Source organism: Aethalodelphis obliquidens, unplaced genomic scaffold (assembly GCF_003676395.1).
Source record: "Aethalodelphis obliquidens isolate GAN/ISIS:26980383/991018 unplaced genomic scaffold, ASM367639v1 scaffold1, whole genome shotgun sequence".
Taxonomy (NCBI): Eukaryota; Metazoa; Chordata; class Mammalia; order Artiodactyla; family Delphinidae; genus Aethalodelphis; species Aethalodelphis obliquidens.
In genome coordinates, this window is record NW_020837945.1 from 5,115,125 (window position 1) to 5,134,868 (window position 19,744).

General features: G+C 38.6%; 1 protein-coding gene across 1 annotated transcript in view; it reads left to right on the forward strand.

The window, feature by feature from the left end:
* DSCAM (DS cell adhesion molecule) overlaps positions 1 to 19,744 on the forward strand; it is a 759,198-nt gene that overhangs the window by 426,953 nt on the left and 312,501 nt on the right. The window contains exons 6-9 of the mRNA XM_027112479.1: positions 5,647 to 5,925; positions 9,914 to 10,189; positions 17,398 to 17,694; positions 18,448 to 18,723. Coding sequence (XP_026968280.1) covers positions 5,647 to 5,925; positions 9,914 to 10,189; positions 17,398 to 17,694; positions 18,448 to 18,723 — 1,128 coding nt within the window. The remainder of the gene's footprint in view (positions 1 to 5,646; positions 5,926 to 9,913; positions 10,190 to 17,397; positions 17,695 to 18,447; positions 18,724 to 19,744) is intronic.

Below are 19,744 nucleotides of genomic sequence, written 5' to 3' on the forward strand. Positions count from 1 at the left end.
ATCCATAAGGAAAGATTCACCTTAAATGAAACATTAGATCAGATGGGCTTCAGGAAAGATCACACGCTAGGCCACAAAAACAAGTCTCAGTAAATTTAAGATTGAAATCATATCAAGCATCATTTCCAACCACAAGAATATGAGACTACAAATCAACTACAAGAGAAAAAAACTGCAAAAATCACAAACATGTGGCAGCTAAACAATATGCTACTAAACAACCAATGGGTCACTAAAGAAACCAAAGAGGAAATTTTAAAATATCTGAATACACACAAAAACAAAAACACACAATCCAAAATCTATGAGATACAGCAAAAGCAGTTCTAAGAGGGAAGTTTATAGTGATGCAAGCCTACCTCAAGAAATAAGAAAAATCTCAAATAAACAACCTAACTTTATACTAGAGGAACTAGAAAAAAGAAAAAAAAAACCAAAACCAAAGTTAGTAGAAGGAAAGAGATTATAAAGATCAGAGCAGAAACAAATGCAACAGAAACTAAAAAAATAGAAAAAATCAATAAAAGTAAGGGCTAGTTCTTTGAAAAGATTAAAAAAATATATAAAATTTTAGCCAGACTCATCAAGAACAAAAGAGAGATGTTCCAAATAAATAAAGTCATAAATAAGTGGGGAAAAGTTACAACCAACACCACAGAAATACAAAGGATCATAAGAGATTACCACAATTATACACCAATAAAATGGCCAATCTAGAAGAAATGGATAAATTCCTAGAAATGTACAATCTCCCAAGACTGAATCAGGAAGAAATAGGAAATCTAAACAGACTGATTACCATTAATGAAATCAATCAGTAAAAAAACAAACAAACAAAAAAAAAAACTTTCAACAAACAAAGTTCCAGGACCAGACAACTTCCCAGTTGAATTCTACCAAACATTTAAAGAAGAGCCAATCCTTCTCAAACTATTCCAAATTTGAATAGGAAGAAATGCCTCCGAACTCATTCTGTGATGCCAGAATCACCCAATCACTCAGATACCAAAACCAGACAAAGACACCACACACACCACACAATTATAGGCCAACATCAAGAATGAATATTGCAAAAATCCTCAATAAAATATTAGCACAAACTGAATTCAACAATACATTAAGAGACATACACCATGATCCATGGGATTTATCCCTGGGATACAAGAATAGTTCAGTGTACACAAATCAATCAATGTGACACACTATGTTAACAAATTGAAGAATCAAAATCATATGATTATATCAGTAGAGGCAGAAAAAGCTTTTGAAAAAATTTAATATTCATTTATGATAAAAAAAAAAAACCTCTTGGGTCTTTCCTGGTGGTGCAGTGGTTAAGAATCTGCCTGCCAACGCAGGGATCATGGGTTTGAGCCCTGGTCCAGGAAGATCCCATGTGCCGTGGAGCAACTAAACCCATGTGCCACAACTACTGAGCCTGCGCTCTACAGCCCATGAGCCACAACTACTGCATCCTCGTGCCATAACTACTGAAGCCTGAGCACCTAGAGCCTGTGCTCCACAACAAGAGGAGCCACCACAATGAGAAGCCAATGCACCACAATGAAGAGTAGCCCCCACTCACTGCAACTAGAGAAAGCCCGCACATAGCAATGAAGACCCAATGCAGCCAAAAATAAATTAAAAAAAAGAAACCCTCTCAACAAAGTGAGTATAGAGAGAACATACCTCAACATATATATGGCAAGCCCACAGCTAACACCATACTCAACACTGAAAAGCTGAAAGCATTTCCTCTAAGATTAGAAACAAGACAAAAATATTCACTCTCACTCTTTCATTCAACATAGAACTGGAAGTCCAAGCCACAGAAATCAGACAAGAAAAGAAATAAAAGTAATGCAAATTGGAAAGGAAAAAGTAAAACTATCACTGTTTGCAGATGATATGATACTATATACAGAAAAATCCTAAAGATGCCACCAAAAAACTACTAGAACTCATACAAAAAATTTGGTAAAGTTACAGGATACAGAATTAAAATACAGAAATTTCTTGCATTTCTATACATGTAATAACAAACTATTAGAAAGAGAAATTAAGAAAACAATCCCATTTACAAGTGCATCGAGAAAAAAAATACCTAGGAATAAATCTAACCAAGGAGGTAAAAGACTTGTATTCCAAAACCCAGAAGACGTTGATGAAAGAAATTGAAGATGACACAAACAAATGGAAAGACACAACATGCTTATGTCTCAGAAGAATAAATATGATTAAAATGGCCATGTTCCCCATGGCAATCTACAGAATCGTTGCAATTCATATCAAATTACCAATGGCATTTAACATATCTAGAACAAATAATTCTAAAATTTTATGGAAACCAAAGAAACTCTTAATAGTCTAGACAATCCTAAGGAAGAAGAACAAAGCTGGAGGCATATCATGCTCCCTGATTTCAAACTATATTACAGAACTACAGTCATCAAAACAGTATGGTACTGATGCAAAAACAGACACATAGATCAATGGAACAGAATAGGGAGGCCAGAAATGAACCCACACTTCTATGACCAATTAATCTATGACAAAGGTGGCAAGAATATAAAACGGGTAAAAGATAGCCTCTTTGATAAATGATGTTGGGAAAACTGGATACCTACAGGCAAAAGAATCAAACTGGACTACTCTTTCACACCATATACAAAAGTAAATTCAAAATGGATTAAAGACCTAAACTTAAGTCCTGAAACTGTAAAACTCATAGAAGAAAACATAGGCAGTACATTCTTTGACATTGGTCTTAGCAATATTTTTTTAGATCTATCTCCTCAGGCAAGGGAAACAAAAGCAAAAAAATAAATATATGGGAATACATGAAACTAAAAAGCTTTTGTGCAGTGAAGAAAACTATCAACAAAATGAGAAGGTTGCTGAATGGAAGAATATATTTGCAAATGGTATATCTGATAAGGGGTTAATATCCAAAATATGCAAAGAACTCATACAACTCAACATCAAAAAAAAAAACCTAATTAAAAAATGGGTAGGGCTTCCCTGGTGGCACAGTGGTGAGAGTCCACCTGCCGATGCAGGGGACACGGGTTCGTGCCCCAGTCCGGGAAGATCCCACATGCCGTGGAGCAGCTGGGCCCATGAGCCATGGCCGTGGAGCCTGTGCATACGGAGCCTGTGCTCCGCAGCGGGAGAGGCCACAACAGTGAGAGGCCCACATAACGCAAAAAAACCCCAAAAAACAAAACAAAATAAAAAATGGGTAGAAGACCTGAATAGACATTTTTTTTTCCCAAGGAAGACATACAGATGGCCAACAGACATATGAAAAGATGCTGAACATCACTCATTATCAGGGAAGTGCAAATCAAAACTACGGTGAGATATCAGTACACATCTCTCAGAATCGCTATTATCAAAAAGTCCACAAATAAAAAGTGTTGGCAAGGATGTGCAAAAAAATGAACCCTCATGCACTGAACAGCCACTATGGAAAACAGTATGGAACTTTTCAAATAATTAAAAATAGAACTACCATATGATCCAGCAGTTCCACTTCTGGGTATTTGAAGAAAACAAAAACACTAATTTGAAAAGGTATATGCACCCCTATATTCATTGCAACATTATTTACAATAACTAAGATATGGAAGCAACCTAAGTGTACATCAGTAGATGAATGGATAAAGAAGATGTGCTATAAATATACAATGAAATATTATTTAGTCCTAAAAAATGAAATCTTGCCATCTGTGAAAACATCGGTGGACATAGAGGGTATTATGCTGAGTGAAATAAGTCAGAGAGAGAAAGACAAATATTGTACTATATGATTTCACTTGTGTGGAATCTAAAACAACAAATGAATAAACATAACAAAACAGACTCATCAGCACAGAGAACAAATGGGTAGTTGGTGGAGGGGAGGAAGGAAGGGGAATGAAAAGGAAAAAAGGGTAACCATGTGAGGCAATGAATGCTAATTAGCTTGAGTTTGGTGATCATTTCACAAAATATATTTATCTGAAAGCATCACATTTTACACCTTAAGTGTATACAATTTTTGCCAGTTATACCTCAATAAAGCTGGAAAAACATTTGAAAAGGAGACATAACAACAAAATGTTAACTGTAAAACAATCCTGATTAGATTAGCTCAATTATAAAAACAGGAATAATAATATGACTTTTTATCTCATTATGAAACAATGAATGTGGAGTAGATGATAGGTGATACCAAGAGGCTGTTATTACTCTTGTGTGATACTGACATTGTGGTTATACATGAAAACTCTTATTTTCATCAGAGAAGCATTCTAGATAACATAGGTTTTATGACTTGAGTCAAGCATGTTGGCACCAAAAGCAAAGGCTGTAGAGAAATAAACAGAAGGAGGATAGAAATATTGTGATGCCTGTTGTATCTGGGTGATGACTATATAGGACACATTATATCATTTTCTCTTGTTTTGTGTGAGTTTGCAAATTTTTGTGATAAAAACTGGTTTTTAAAGATGTAGATAAAAAGTTTGAAGACACGGAGATGGAAATTAAATCCTATGTTGTGTGGTTGTACTAAGTCTATGTCTGACCAAATGTCTCCATGAGAGCACATATCAAGCATCACTTAAATGTAAAAGAAATGTCCCATTCCTTTTTTTGTAAAATAGTTTTATTGAGATTTAATTTACCAACCATAAGCTTCACTCATTTTAAGTATACAATTCAATGATTTTAGTAAATACATAGAGTTATAATCTAATATTAGAACATTATTTTCTACCCAAAAAGATCCCTGCTGCCCATTTGCAGTAAATTCCAATTCCAGCTCTGGGAAACTACTAATCTACTATCTGTCTCTACTGATTTTCATTTTCTGCATATTTCATTTAAGTCAAATCCTGCAGTATATGGCTTTGTATCTGCCTTCTTTCATTTAGCATAATCTTTCGAGGCTTTTTCATGTTGTAACACGTGTCAGTGTTTCACTCTTTTGTATTGCCGAATAGTATGTATGTATATTCACATTTTGTTTCTCCATCCACTAAACAATGGTCCTTTGGATGACTTCAGCTTTTTGGCTGTTATGAGTAATCCTGCTATGAATGTTTGTGAACAAGTCTTTGAGTGGACATAGGTTTTCCTTTGTCTAGGGTAGATACCTGGGAGTGGAGCTTTTGGGGCCTTACAGTAAACTGAAGTTTGAACATTTTAAGTAGCTACCAAACTGTTTTCCAAAGTGGCTGCACCATTTTACATTCCCATCAACAATGTATGAAGGTTCTAATTTCTTCTCCACATCCTCACAAGCCCTTGCTATTGCTTGTGTTTTTTATTATAGCCATCCTAGTGGCTATGAAGTAGTATCTCACTGTGGTTTTAATTTGTGTTACCCTAGTGGCTAATGATACTGAGCATCTTTCCATGTGCTTATCAGTCATTTGTATGTCTTCTTTAGGGATATAACTGCTTCAACCTTTTGTAAATTCTGAGAAAAAGAAATTTATATGAATAGTGCTTTTTTCTGTTCATATATATATATATAAAATCTTAAAGATCTGTATCAATAGTTGGAATGATACATAGAATATGAATTATACACGAGGCCCTATGATTCTGAATGACCACTTTAACTCATATCTAATAGGCTTTTCTTTTCTTCTGCAGACCCAGCGAACTCAGCCCCGTCCATACTGGATGGGTTTGATCATCGCAAAGCCATGGCGGGGCAGCGTGTGGAGTTGCCTTGCAAAGCGCTCGGCCACCCCGAGCCAGATTACCGCTGGCTGAAGGACAACATGCCCCTGGAACTTTCTGGAAGGTTCCAGAAGACCGTGACTGGGCTGCTCATTGAGAATGCACACCCCTCAGACTCAGGCAGCTATGTGTGTGAAGTGTCCAACAGATATGGAACTGCTAAGGTGATAGGCCGCCTGTACGTGAAACGTAAGTTGGATGGTAACTTGCAGCGGTGATGGTGGAGCTCTTGTTACAAGCCGACCTCCGGGCTTTCTCTGTAACCCCCACGAATCCTCACAGCAGCCCTGCTGAGACCCACAGTAGCCCCATTTTACAGATGAGGAAATTGAGGCTCCAAATTCTCAAGGTTACACAGCTGGAGAGTTGGGAGCCACAGGATATATTTCCAAGATAACGTTACCTAGCTGTTCAATTCAGAATGGTCAACCTGTCTGCAAGTCAGTGGAGGGAGAGGGGCAGGGTGGTGCTGTCAGCAAAAGCAGTGGTGATCAGATCAAAGCAGTTGTCCTTGGCCTGTTTCCAGATGCTGCTTTAAATTTCTAAATGGGGCTATTATCAGCTCTATAGAGGGCTGTATATAAGGTTGTTATTATCCAAATATTGGACTTGGACTCAATATTATAGGCCAAGTATGGTAGATATATCTCATCTCTAATTGATTTGTAGTGACTGATGTGAGGAAGGTGTTGAGAAGGACGCCAAAGGTAGACTCGGAAGAAGGAGGGGTGTGATTGCAGGGGGAAGCGCTCTAACCTAGTTGAAAAGCCTTAATTTTGCTCATGCAGAAACCAAATCAAAGTGAGTTACTCAAGATCACATGGCCAGAAATGAGTGTCAGAACTCTGGTCAAAATATATGGCTCTCAGTTGCCAGTATGCTATCATACATATCTGTATACATAAAAATTTGATGAACTGAACTGAGCAAACTGAATACGAGTCTGACATTGAAAAGGGAGGCATTTTCTTACCCTGGCTTTTTTCCAGCCTTATGCCTGTTTATGGAACTGCCTCTTCAGTGTCACCCTGGGTGTAGACAGCTTTAGCACAATACCAGCCCAAGTGAGTACATTTGAAATAAATATCCCAATGACTGCCTGGAATCGGCTGTCCAGACTGAGTCCTGCAAATGTCATTCGAACATGCTTAGGCTGAGATTAGAAAGATAAGGAGGATAATGTCTGCACAGTTATATTTCGATGGCTGAAGACCCTTGTAGATGAAACAAGGCAGCATTGGACAGCCAATGAGAATCACTCCAGTATGCAGGCTCAACACCACCTTTCGTGGCTCCCCAGTTTCTGTTGAATAAAGTTTGTATCTTAGGATAGTATGGAAAGCATCTCAAGTAAAGCTGTACGGTCATACTTCTCATAGTTTTTCTTCAAAAAACCCTACTCCTGTGAGATCCAACTTCTTCCTCTTCTCGTGCAAACCTGTTCCTTCCCTAATTGCAAGTCATGCTGTTCCCTCCTCATGTAATGTAAGACGGTCTTCAAGTACCTGAATGTCTAAAACTTCCCATCTTTCTAAGTCTAATGCAGTGCCTCATTCTCAAAACACCCCGTTTCCCTCCTATTTTCTGCTCAAGGCTCAGAGTATTTTATTGCTTTCTCTGTAAAGGCATTTACCACTGTCTACATTTTAAAAGTTATTTGTGGAAACATCTTAACTCTGACTGCGCTTGTTTTCATCTTTGTACTCTGCCACATCTGGAAAAGTTCCAGATATGCCTCTATTGCTCCCATCCTGCCTTCTGACTATTCCCTTTGTTTGGTCTCTCTTCTCCAGGCAGAAAGGATGCTCCTGGGTTCCAAAGTCCGAAACTTCTTCTATTCTATCTTGTCTCTTTTCTTTTGGTGCCCTCTTTTATTTTATGGCTTCAAGTTCCTCCCCTCTGAAAACAGCCCTGAATTTGCATGTTTGGCCTCAGCCTCCTTGTTGAGTGTCAGGTGAGCAGCGTGTTTCCCAATTTTATATCAGATGCTTAGCTGGCACTTCCAAAGAACAGTATCCCAAACTTCTCTCCATCATCTCTCTACCATTTACCAGCCTCTTGTTATTCTAGACATCTTTCAGCCTCAAACCCTCCAAATGCAAACTTTAAGTCCTGGATCCTCTTTAAGACTTTTCTTTCATGTCCAAGTCCTGCCAAGTCCTAGAGATTGTATCTCACCGTGTTTCTCAGCTGTGCTCTCCACCTCCACCCAGTTTTAGATCGAGTTGTTTTGTTTTCTAAATTAATTTTTATTGGAGTAGAGTTGCTTTACAATGCTGTGTTAGTTTCTGCTGTACAGCAAAGTGAATCAGCTATACGTAAATATATATCCCCTCATTTTTGGACTTCCTTCCCATTTAGTTCACCACAGAGCATTGAGTAGAGTTCCCTGTGCTCTACAGTAGGTTCTCATTACTAGATCGAGTTTTAATTGCACCTCAATGAGACATCTGCAATGCCCCTTTGCTGACCAGTTTCCCCACTGTCGTCTGTCCAACACAATATGATCGATGGATTCTCCAAAAAATGTGTTTGTCTATAGCACTTACTTGCTAAAAATTCTAGAAAGCTCTCTTTAGCTCCCTCTGATTTGATTCCAAAATCTGGAGGTCTTTTGTGGTCTTGTCCCAGACTGCCTGTGTAATTTTTCTCCCACTGTTCTCCTTCAGAGCATCCAAACTGATCCAAAACGCTTCCTGAGACCTGGCAGTGCCTCATGCTCTAATTCCTGCAGTTCCCACTCTTTAAGAGGCCCTCTCTTCATCCCAGCTGGCCTCAGTTCTATCCATCCTTGATGTCTGAGGACATTCTATCAATCCTCTTCCACACAGTGTACGTCTCTAATGGACGCTTTGGGTTACTATCTTCCTTCTTGTACTTGTCTTATCCATCTGGAAGACTGAATTTCTTAAAGACTTCACAATGTGGTGACACAAGAAGTCAGTAATAACTGGGGTAAACAACTGGTTTTTGCCATTTACCTGTTGAATGGATTTGGTTAAATTAATTGATCTCTCGGAATAATCGTTTCTTCTCTAAAATGGAGATGATAACACAAAACTTGCAGGACTGTGGGAAGACTGACTTAACTCATGTTCAGAAGATATTTGATAGCTTTATGGCACATGCTAGTGGCACCACAAATGTTATTCATGTTTGTCTCACCTGTGAGTTTAACCCCATCCTTGGCATATAGTAGATGTTCAATAAATGCTTACGGCATTCAATTGGGTTTGCTGAATGAAAACATAGGAAGTCAAAGATGAGAGTTACCACCTATCCAAAGAAGTTAGCCTCATTTTAAAGAACAAAACCCTGTTTCATGGTCACGAATCCTAATATCTACCTGCTTTCTTACAGCTGTGTGTTACTGGCCCTGGTTAAGCCACATAGGGGAGGGGAGTGAGTATGTGTGTGTGAGAATGGCCCAGAGCAAACCCATCTGTGCCACGCTGGGAGGCGGCAAATAGGATTTAAACATTCAAATATTTCTGTCCTTGCTGGCAACCAGCACATTGCATTTCTTACTGTCAGTGCGTTAACACTCACATTTACTCAGTGAGAAAGCAATATGACCCATGTCAGTCTATTTGCTATACAGTGAAAGAAGCCCAGGGGAAAAAAAAAAAAAAACGAATAGTGATGAGGGTGTTCCCAAACAAAATGGTGCACCATGAAATAATACTGAAATAAGAATATATGGAGTGTGTTCTTTTTTAAGGTTCTTTTCTTTTTCTTTTTGCAATGTCATCCCCTACAAAAGCAATAGAAAGATAACAGTCTTAACAAGAAATTTACTTCAACAGAAAATCTGTACACATTATCACTTACAGCAATTGTACATGGTAAATTAACTGTAAAAAAAATGTTCTTTCTAAATCCCTCCGCTGCCTTAACTCTTGGAGTATTATAGGTAGAAGCTCTACCTAGTGCTGTTTACAAGTCCCAAATTAAGACTGTATAACTTACATAAAACCTATTAACTTGTCAGCTCAGTTTAATATCTTTGACTACTCAGTGCCCTGTATGAGGAAAAAACCCACCTTGGCATATTGACAAATGGGCAGAAAGTGCTTGCGAAGATGCCTTTGCCTGTCATAAGTCCAGCATGTTGTTGAAATGATCTCTACATGTGTGCTGTTTTTACCTTCTTTTTTTCTCTTCCCCAAAACTCCAGAGCCACTGAAAGCTGCCATCAGCCCCAGGAAAGTTAAAAGCAGCGTGGGCAGCCAGGTGTCCTTGTCCTGCAGCGTGACAGGGAGTGAGGGCCAGGAACTCTCCTGGTACCGAAACGGTGAAGTCGTCAACCCTGGAAAGAATGTCAGGATAACAGGCATCAACCACGAGAACCTTATAATGGATCACATGGTCCGAAGTGACGGGGGCGCGTACCAGTGCTTTGTGCGCAAGGACAAGCTGTCCGCTCAAGACTATGTGCAGGTGGTCCTTGAAGGTCAGTGGGCCCCGTTACAGGGTTCGGCGAAAAAAGAGCCCAAACCCAGAGCCCAAACTCAGGAGCAAGAGTAAAGGGTGAAACACTGCTCTTAACTCACAGTGTTAAGATTTCTGTCTATCTGACCAGCTTATAATTCTACCCTTGTTTTTCAAGCTCAACTGGGCAAATAAAAGAATAAGTTCTGGTGAAATGAACATTGTCTATGGTAGAAGCAACATAAGTAACGTGATTTAACTCAAAGTTAAGTAACATAAACGTTGCCCACTCACGTGTTTAAAGTTACTTGTCAAGATATAGACCTTAGGGCTTCCCTGGTGGCGCGGTGGTTGAGTGTCCGCCTGCCGATGGAGGGGACACGGGTTCATGCCCCGGTCCAGGAAGATCCCATGTGCTGCAGAGCGGTTGGGCCCGTGAGCCGAGGCTGCTGAGCCTGCGCGTCCGGAGCCTGTGCTCCGCAACGGGAGAGGCAACAGTGAGAGGCCCGCGTACCACAAGAAAAAAAAAAAAAAAAAGATATAGACCTTAGAAACTTGAGATTTATGGTTTGGTTGCCAATTCATTGTCCTCTAGACCAGGGTTCCTCAGGAGCGCTTGCTTTGGAAGGCTGCTTTATGCACTGTAGGATGTTGCGCGGCCTCCCCTCACTAGATGCTGACAGCGCCTTCCTCCAGTGTGACAAACAAAAATGTCTCTAGACATTGCCAGGTGTCCCCTGGAGGGGAAAACAGCTCCCCCAAAATTGATAAGCACAACTTTGCAGGCAACATTTAGAGCAACGTTTCAATGTGGTGCTTGGTGGAGTGAAAAAATGGCTTCTGGTTTGTGGGGTTGTCTAATTGGGTCCATAGAGTCACAGATTTAGGTGAATGGAATTTTTGAAGAATTACCTTGTGTTATCATAATAGGTTTTAGGTACGTTATGTTGTTTTCTTTTCTTAACCGCCTGCTGCCTACTTACATCTTCAAGCTTATCAATCATCCAGGGAAAGAAGCTATTAAGGTAACAGTCAAGCGAGAGACATATGTTTATCACCAGATAATTGAACGAGCTTTTATCTGTGTATTTGCATGTCTTGTTGGAAATTGTGCCTTCTTATATAATTTAAAATTCATCTGTTATCAACTGATTAAAATAACTACATGAGTTTCATATAGCCTAAAGGAGGAAAAAAGAAAATCCATTTATATATGAAAATAAGTTTAAATATCTCTTGATGGTAAGAGGGTATGAAACAGGCTTTGAATGACATTCTTATTTTGATTCGAGCATTTCCTTGCAGACAGTGAGCATTTTAAAGCAGAGGCGAAATTAGCTGAAGGCATGGTACTCATATTAAAAGCCTGACACTGTGTTCCACATAATAATTAAGTGCAGACAGTAATCAATTTGCACAGAGCCAGTTTGCTAATGATGATGCCCTGTAGTCCTCACATAGTCACTATTTTTAGATTCTTTGTAGAAAAGGGAGAGATTACCTGTCTAGGGCTGGTTACCTTGGCAACCATCTCCTGTGACGAAGAAAACCTAAAGAGCATATTGATAATCCATAATGATGTTGAAAGAGGTGAGGTTATCAGAGAGTGGCAGCAAGAAAGATTTCAAAGACACTCAGGTCTTACTGGGAAAATAACGTCTGCTTTCATCTACAAAAAAACCTGTTGCTTGAATAAAAAGAGGGGGCAGAGGAGCACGCTAAGCCTACTTACGGATTTATTTGCTGCATGCCAGGTACCATTTGGGACAAGAAGCTTCACTTTATTTTTTCTCGTCTGAAAGATGATAATGCTAATGTCACCAAAGAGAGCGGAAATGGAATTACAAATACATTAGCTAGTAACTGCCTTAAAATGGTGTCTAACTAGTATCCTTGTTACGACGTAACCTCCTGTAACAGCTATGGATTAACATGGATTATAAAAACTCACAATACTGTGAACTTAGAATGGCCACTGACATAATGTAGAATCTTGGAATATTTCCTATGAGGACAAAGAAACTGGAAGTTTAAAGAAACTGGAATCTAATAATTATAGGTTCAAGATCAGACCAGAACACCTGGAAAATGGAATCATAAAGAAGAATAAGAACAAGTCCTATTTCTGGAAATGATGGAGTAGCAGGTATCAGACTAACCTGCAAGAAGGTGAAAATTTTGAACTTTGGGAAAAGCAAAACTGTTTGCAGACACTGGGGAAACACCCAGAAGCAGGCAGAAATAATTTCACCCTTGAAAGAAGGGGAAAATATTAGGTGATTTCTACACTAATACCACATTTCCCCTGAGGATATTTTCCAGTGCTGGTGGGATGGGAAGGTGGGGAAACTAGAACACAAAAAGAAATGCAAAAACTACAGTCTTAATGAGATTGAAATGAATTTTTTTGACTTATTCTTTTCAACATTTAAAAAAACTATCAATATACATGTCTATATACATCAAAAATAGTCTTCAAAAGTTAAGGCAAAATAAAGATATTTTCAATAAACAAAAGCTTGAAGAATGTTATGCCAGAAGACCTACCTGCACACCAAGAAATGGTAAATGAAGTCATTCAGGGTGAAGAAAATGACCAAAAATGGAAACTCAGATCTACAGCATGAGAGTATGAGAAATGACAAATATGTTAGTAAACATTTAGCAAAATTGTTTTCTCTCTTTTAATTTCTTTAAACAGCAATCGACAAATTAAACAACTACGCAATTACAATATTGTGTTATAGAGTTTATAACATAAATAGATAGAATAACACAGTGGACAGAATATAAATTAAATTCTTTGAAATCATTTGTTGCAAAGTTCCTCCATTTCACATGAAGAATGATAATTTTAACTTTTAATAGACGTGATTAAAATTATATGTATATATACATATGTATAAATTTGCATATACACATTAATGTTAATATATGTATAAATATATATGAAAATGGAAAGGCAAATATGGAATGAGAGAAAATATTTAACACAGACATATATAATGTATAATATATATACACATATGTCTGACAAACATTATATGTAATTTATATGAGATATCTGACATATACACATGTAAAAGTAAACTTGCACAGACTTGTATATGTTTATGTATATACCTTATATCCAATATATATGTATATATTATATATATACTTGTATTCAGTAGACATAAAGAACTCCTACAAATCAATAACAAAGGCAAATAGTCTAACACAAAAATGGAAAAAAGATTTGAGCAGACATTTTAAGAAAGGAAATACACAAATGGCCAATAAGGACAGGAAAACAACATCACTTCCATGGTATTTGTCAAAAATGCAAAACTTGTATCTAATCACCAGGAAATATCAAACTGAATTTGAGCAACTGGCTACAAAGTAACTTCAAACATGTCAAAGTCAAGAAACGCAACAGAGACTGAGGAATATTGCATATTAAAAGTGACTAAAGACAGATTCTAAGTCCATCCACCTCACTACAAATAACTCAATTTCGTTTCTTTTTATGGCTGAGTAATATTCCATTGTATATATGTGCCACATCTTCTTTATCCGTTCATCTGTCGATGGGCATTCAGGTTGCTTCCATGTCCTGGCTATTGTAAATAGTGCTGCAATGAACATTATGGTACATGTCTTTTTGAATTATGGTTTTTCTCAGGGTAAGGGCAGGAATAAAGGCATAGACATAGAGAATGGACTTGAGGACGTGGCGGGGAGGGGGAAGCTGGGGTGAAGTGAGAGTAGCATCAACATATACACACTACCAAATGTAAAATAGTTAGCTAATGGTAAGCAGCAGCATAGCACAGGGAGATCAACTCAGTGCTTTGTGAACACCTAGAGGGGTGGGGTAGGGAGGGCAGGAGGGAGACGCAAGAGGGAGGGGATATGATGATATATGTATGCATATGGCTGATTCACTTTGTTGTACAACAGAAACTAACACAGTATTGTGAAGCAATTATACTCCAATAAAGATCTATTAAAAAGAGAGAGAGAGAGAGAGACTAAGGAGCCACCACAAATAAATGTAAGGTGTGAAACTGATAGAACTTGGGAAAATAGCTGTAAGGGACATTATTGGTCAATCAGCAGACTTTGCATTAGATAACAGTACCGTTCCAAAGTTACATTTCCTAATTTTGCTGACTGTCCTGCAGTTATGACAGGTTCCATGAGTGTGTAAAGAGGGCACACTCAAACATGGGTTTGAAGCCAAGAACAGGCGAAAGTAATGTGTGGTGATAGAAATCAGAACGTGATCAGCTGTGGTGGGTGAAGAATGATTGAAAGAACCCCTAGCAACTTTGTGGGGTGATGGAAATGGCTTTTATCTTGATCGTTTTGTGGTTACACAGGTATATATATTTAACAAAATTCATTCTGTTTGTAAGCTTAAGATCTATACATTTAACTGTACATAAATTTTATCTAAAAAATAAAAGTGTAACTGAAGAAAACTTTCCTAAATAGATAAAAAAAAAAAAAAGACGAGATTTCAGTGCTTAGTGTAAAAATCAGTGAAAAGAAATTCACAGCTAAACACATCCTGACAAATACGTTGAATTGTAAGGTCAAATAAAATAACCTGAACATTCCCAAGCACCAGCAACTGGTTATGTACAAAGAGTAACCATCAGCATCACATGTAACTTCTCTGTAAATTAAATGTAGAGCATGTTGAAGTCATGTCTGCAGTGTTCTACGGGCAAAAGCGCAGGTTCTTTATTTTAATATTATGAAGTTACTTTTGTCATATTTGATAGTAAAAGAAAGATGTTTGCAGTCCAAGGACCTTGAAATATGCTACTTATGAATGCATCTGGGGAAAAAAAGAAAGTACTTGAAGGCCTTCTCCAGCCTCAAAACATTGAGTTGGAATGAAGAAGTTTCAGGAATTGGAATGAAGATTCAGGAATTTGCAAATGAAAAGTGGTAGAAGGCTCTAGGGAAGCAACCCAGCTCAGGCCACAGAAATAGGCTTCAGGGTTTTGTGGTGATGAATAACTCTTTCTTCAGGGATATTTGAAAATGTTAACACTTACCCTTCTGTGATGGAATTGCAAGATAGCTTCAGTTTTATTTCCAGTTTTTCTTTTGTTAATATATACTTTCAAATTTTTCAGCAATGAATACATATAATTATTATAATCAAAATTAAAAACTAAATAAAAATCTGTTAATCATTATCTTTCACTATGGTTAAACCCTTGAAATTAGCACCACAAAAATTTTTTTTAATATCTCCTCCAGCAAGGTTTATTACCAGACTCAGAAATCCTGTTGTATGTGATCACAATCATGTCAAAATGACCTATCTACACCTAGAAAGAAAAAGTGTCACTATGTTGATTTATAGTGCCTGCAGCTGGTAGACCCACTGGTAACTTTTCCTTCTTTTGACTTTTATACATTTTTTCTCTCTTTCTTTTCTTTAAAGGAAGCTTATATATATATATATATATATATATATATATATGTGTGTGTGTGTGTGTGTGTGTGTGTGTGTATATATATATATATATATAAAGAAACATGTATTTGTGATTACTACCATATAACATGAGGCAGATAATCAATATCTTTAATAGAAAATAATGGAATGTGAAAATTTGATCTTTGTCAAAAATAATGGAAATTGCTATGGAAACTTTCCTTAAGATTAAGCTCCTTGTTTGCCTGGGACAGTCTTGAGTTGTGCCTGTTCTCCTGGTATCTGTTTTGTTTTTGTTTTTGTTTTTTGCGGTACGCGGGCCTCTCACTTTTGTGGCCTCTCCCATTGCGGAGCGCAGCCTCCGGGCACACAGGCTCAGCGGCCATGGCTCACGGGCCCAGCCGCTTCGTGGCATGTGGGATCTTCTTGGACTGGGGCACGAACTGGCATCCCCTGCATTGGCAGGCAGACTCTCAACCACTGCGCCACCAGGGAAGCCCTCCTGGTATCTGTTTTATTCTCAAAAGTATTCCAGGTTAGATGATAGATTAATGGCCACCCTACTTAAGATACTTATGGAATCTAAAATATGACATAAATGAACTTATCTGTGAAACAGAAACAGACTCACAGACTTAGAGAACAGACTTGTGGTTGCCAAGGGGGAGGGGGCTGGGGGGAGGATGTATTGGGAGTTTGGGGTTAGCAGATGCCCACTATTATATAGAGAATGGATAAACATTACGGTCCTACTATAGAGCACAGGGAACTATATTCAGTATCTTGTGATAAACCATAATGGAAAAGAATATGAAAATGAACCTATATATGTGTATAACTGAATAACTTTGCCTACAGCAGAAATTAACACATTATAAATCAACTATACTTCAATAAAATAAATTTTAAAAAAAGAAAGAAAGAAAAGATACTTATGGAGATATTTAATAATACTGAAAGGGTCAAATTTATTTAGCTTCTACCATTATCAAGGCCTTCATGAAAATTCACGTGCAGTTATTTGTCATTCAAACTATAAAACATGATTTCTTAGGAGAAAATTATAAAGATGAGATAATCAATCTCTTAGTTTCTTTTTCCTCTAAACAGTTCCCCAGTTGAGGGACTTCCCTGGTGGTCCAATGGTAAAGAATCCACCTTCCAATGCAGGGGGACGTGGGTTCGATCCCTGGTCGGGGAACTAAGATCCCACGTGCCGCGGGGCAACTAAGCCCGTGTGCCACAACTACTGAACCTGTGCACCACAACTAGAGAGAAGCCCGCACACCGCAGTGAAAGATCCTGCGTGCCACAACGAAGACCCGAAGCAGCCAAAAAATAAATAAATTTCAAAAAATAAATAAAAAACGATTCCTCACTTGAGCAATCCCTAATTAACTTGGGGGAAGTAGAAAGCTAAAGTGACCATTGGAAGTGTGTGGGTCTCCTCTATCTTTATAACTTTGGGTGGGGATATACCAGTTTTGAATTATAAACTTCTTGGGAGATGACATTTTTTACCATGAACATCTGAGTTGCATTATTATTCTTGTTATGACTTCATCAAGAAATATATAAGAAAATTATTAAAGCTTGCTAATGCTGTGTTTACTTATTTGGAAAATGAAATTTTGTCCTGATTGGAACTTAGCTTTATCAATAAAACCAGACTTTTGAGTCATGTCTGAGAAGCGGTACAGGCACATCCTAATCATTAAATAGAAGTACTTGGAAGTTGTTTAACTATTTGTATGTGCCACTTCCTTCCATGATTTGTCTTCCTGCAGATGGAACTCCCAAAATTATATCTGCCTTTAGTGAAAAAGTGGTGAGTCCAGCAGAGCCTGTCTCCCTCATGTGCAACGTGAAGGGAACACCGTTGCCCACGATCACGTGGACCCTGGACGATGACCCCATCCTCAAGGGCGGCAGTCACCGCATCAGCCAGATGATCACCTCCGAGGGCAACGTGGTCAGCTACCTGAACATCTCCAGCTCTCAGGTCCGGGACGGGGGAGTCTACCGCTGCACTGCCAACAACTCGGCGGGAGTCGTCCTGTACCAGGCTCGAATAAACGTAAGAGGTGCTTGTCAAATCAGCTCCTCAAAAAACACACATAACTCATTGTAGTGGAGAAGAAGGTTTCTGCATGCACCGAGCCGAGTCTTGGAATGCCAAAAACGGATTAACTGTCGCTTCCCATTTCCTACCCTCTGCTTCCTACTCAGGAATGGCAGTGATTGGGTTACTGTTGGAGATGGCATTTTGGTTTCTTTAGTCAGCGTGTTCTCTTGTTTTATTCTTAGACTTGTCCACTGGAGCTTTCCTTTCCTGGTTTATGCTGTGCATGCATGCTCTTTCCTTCCTCCTCTTCCATTCTGCTGTGTCCATGGTAACCCTTCACGTACCTGGTATTTAACTGACATTCACAGTGCAACATGGCATAACCTCCATCTTCATAACCTAGTGTACAGAGAGAGTTAAACAACTGAATGGCTACCAGAGTTTTCACCAAAAGAGCGTGACTGTTCAGTGCAGCTAGTTACCTTTTATTGATTAAATTGCCTTTTGTCCTATAATTCAAAACATCTTAACAGAAGTAGTTGATAATTAAAGTATTTAACACTCAATTCATTTGAAAGTAACAAAATTAAAAGGAAAAAAAAATAAACCTTCTTGGTAGAAAATGCCAAATGCAGAAAAAAATGTGCTTAACTGAAACAGATGTCCTTACATGAAACTAATCTACATTTTTAACTCAAGGAAAAGTGTACCCATTTCCACACATAACAGGTACCCTTAAATTATTTTCAAGAGTTTCTCTGTGTCTCTCCAGGGCCTGCAAGCATTCGACCGATGAAAAATATCACAGCAATAGCAGGACGGGACACATACATTCACTGTCGTGTGATTGGCTATCCATATTACTCCATCAAATGGTACAAGAACTCTAATCTGCTTCCTTTTAACCACCGCCAAGTGGCATTTGAGAACAATGGCACGCTAAAACTCTCGGATGTGCAAAAGGAAGTTGACGAGGGGGAGTACACCTGCAACGTGCTGGTTCAACCCCAGCTCTCCACCAGCCAGAGCGTCCACGTGACGGTCAAAGGTAAGGCTGTCCCTCGGTCCCCACACAGCTCACCATGACTAAGCTCAACTGTTTCACCAGACCAACCGTTAGGAGTGGGGTAATCTCAAAATCTGCATATTCAGAATAGGACAGTTACAAAGACTGAAGAATGATAAGGTCCATTGGATGTTCTAACCTCTTTACCACTGCATCTTCACCAGAGTGATGGTTGATGTAGTCTTCTTTTCACATGAACTTTTGGCTTGGTTTTCCAGGGGATTTGTGTTTTTATAAAATCATAGAAAAAAAGAAACATATCATTGACTTGGTTATCTAGTTGGCTGACAGACTGTTTTAAAACACATAGCTTTGTTTTCCTAAAACCTCCTAAAAGTGAGTTCTTTTAGAAGCCAACTAGAAGAGATTTTCTATAATGGATGAGGACTTCAAACAAAATAGATGAGCAGGTCAAAGCAACAACATAGGAATGCTATGTTTAAAGGACTCCACAGAAAATTTTCCTGCCTTTTAAATTATTCTTGACATCATGACATCATGACGTGGACTGTCATGGACTCTAACCGTCAAGATGAGTTTTGGAGATCATGCAGCTCAACCCCAATCTCCTTGTCAGTAAAGACCTGTAAGTGACAAGGCTCCCCCAGGGACATACAGCTTTGTAGTGTGGCAGACCCTTAGGGGAACCCATTTCTTCCATTTCCCAATCCAGTTTCCTCAAGTGAACATAAAATGAAAATTTTCAGTTATGTAAATAATTGCAGGAAACAGGTCATGGAAATAGCTCTAATGCACCATGAAGTAATACCAAAAATATGTGGAAACGGCCTCCTGCCCTGCTAAGCTGCCTGCCTGAGCTACATGGTTATCTCCCTAGGTACCAATAATTGCCTTTAATGTCCTGGTTACAAAGCTGCATAGGTTTTCCATGGTCTTCCCCAACCATCTTTTCTCACAAATCCTGTTAGTTTACCTGTTTAGGGACACCTATAAATACACACACACACACACACACACACACACACACACACACACACACACA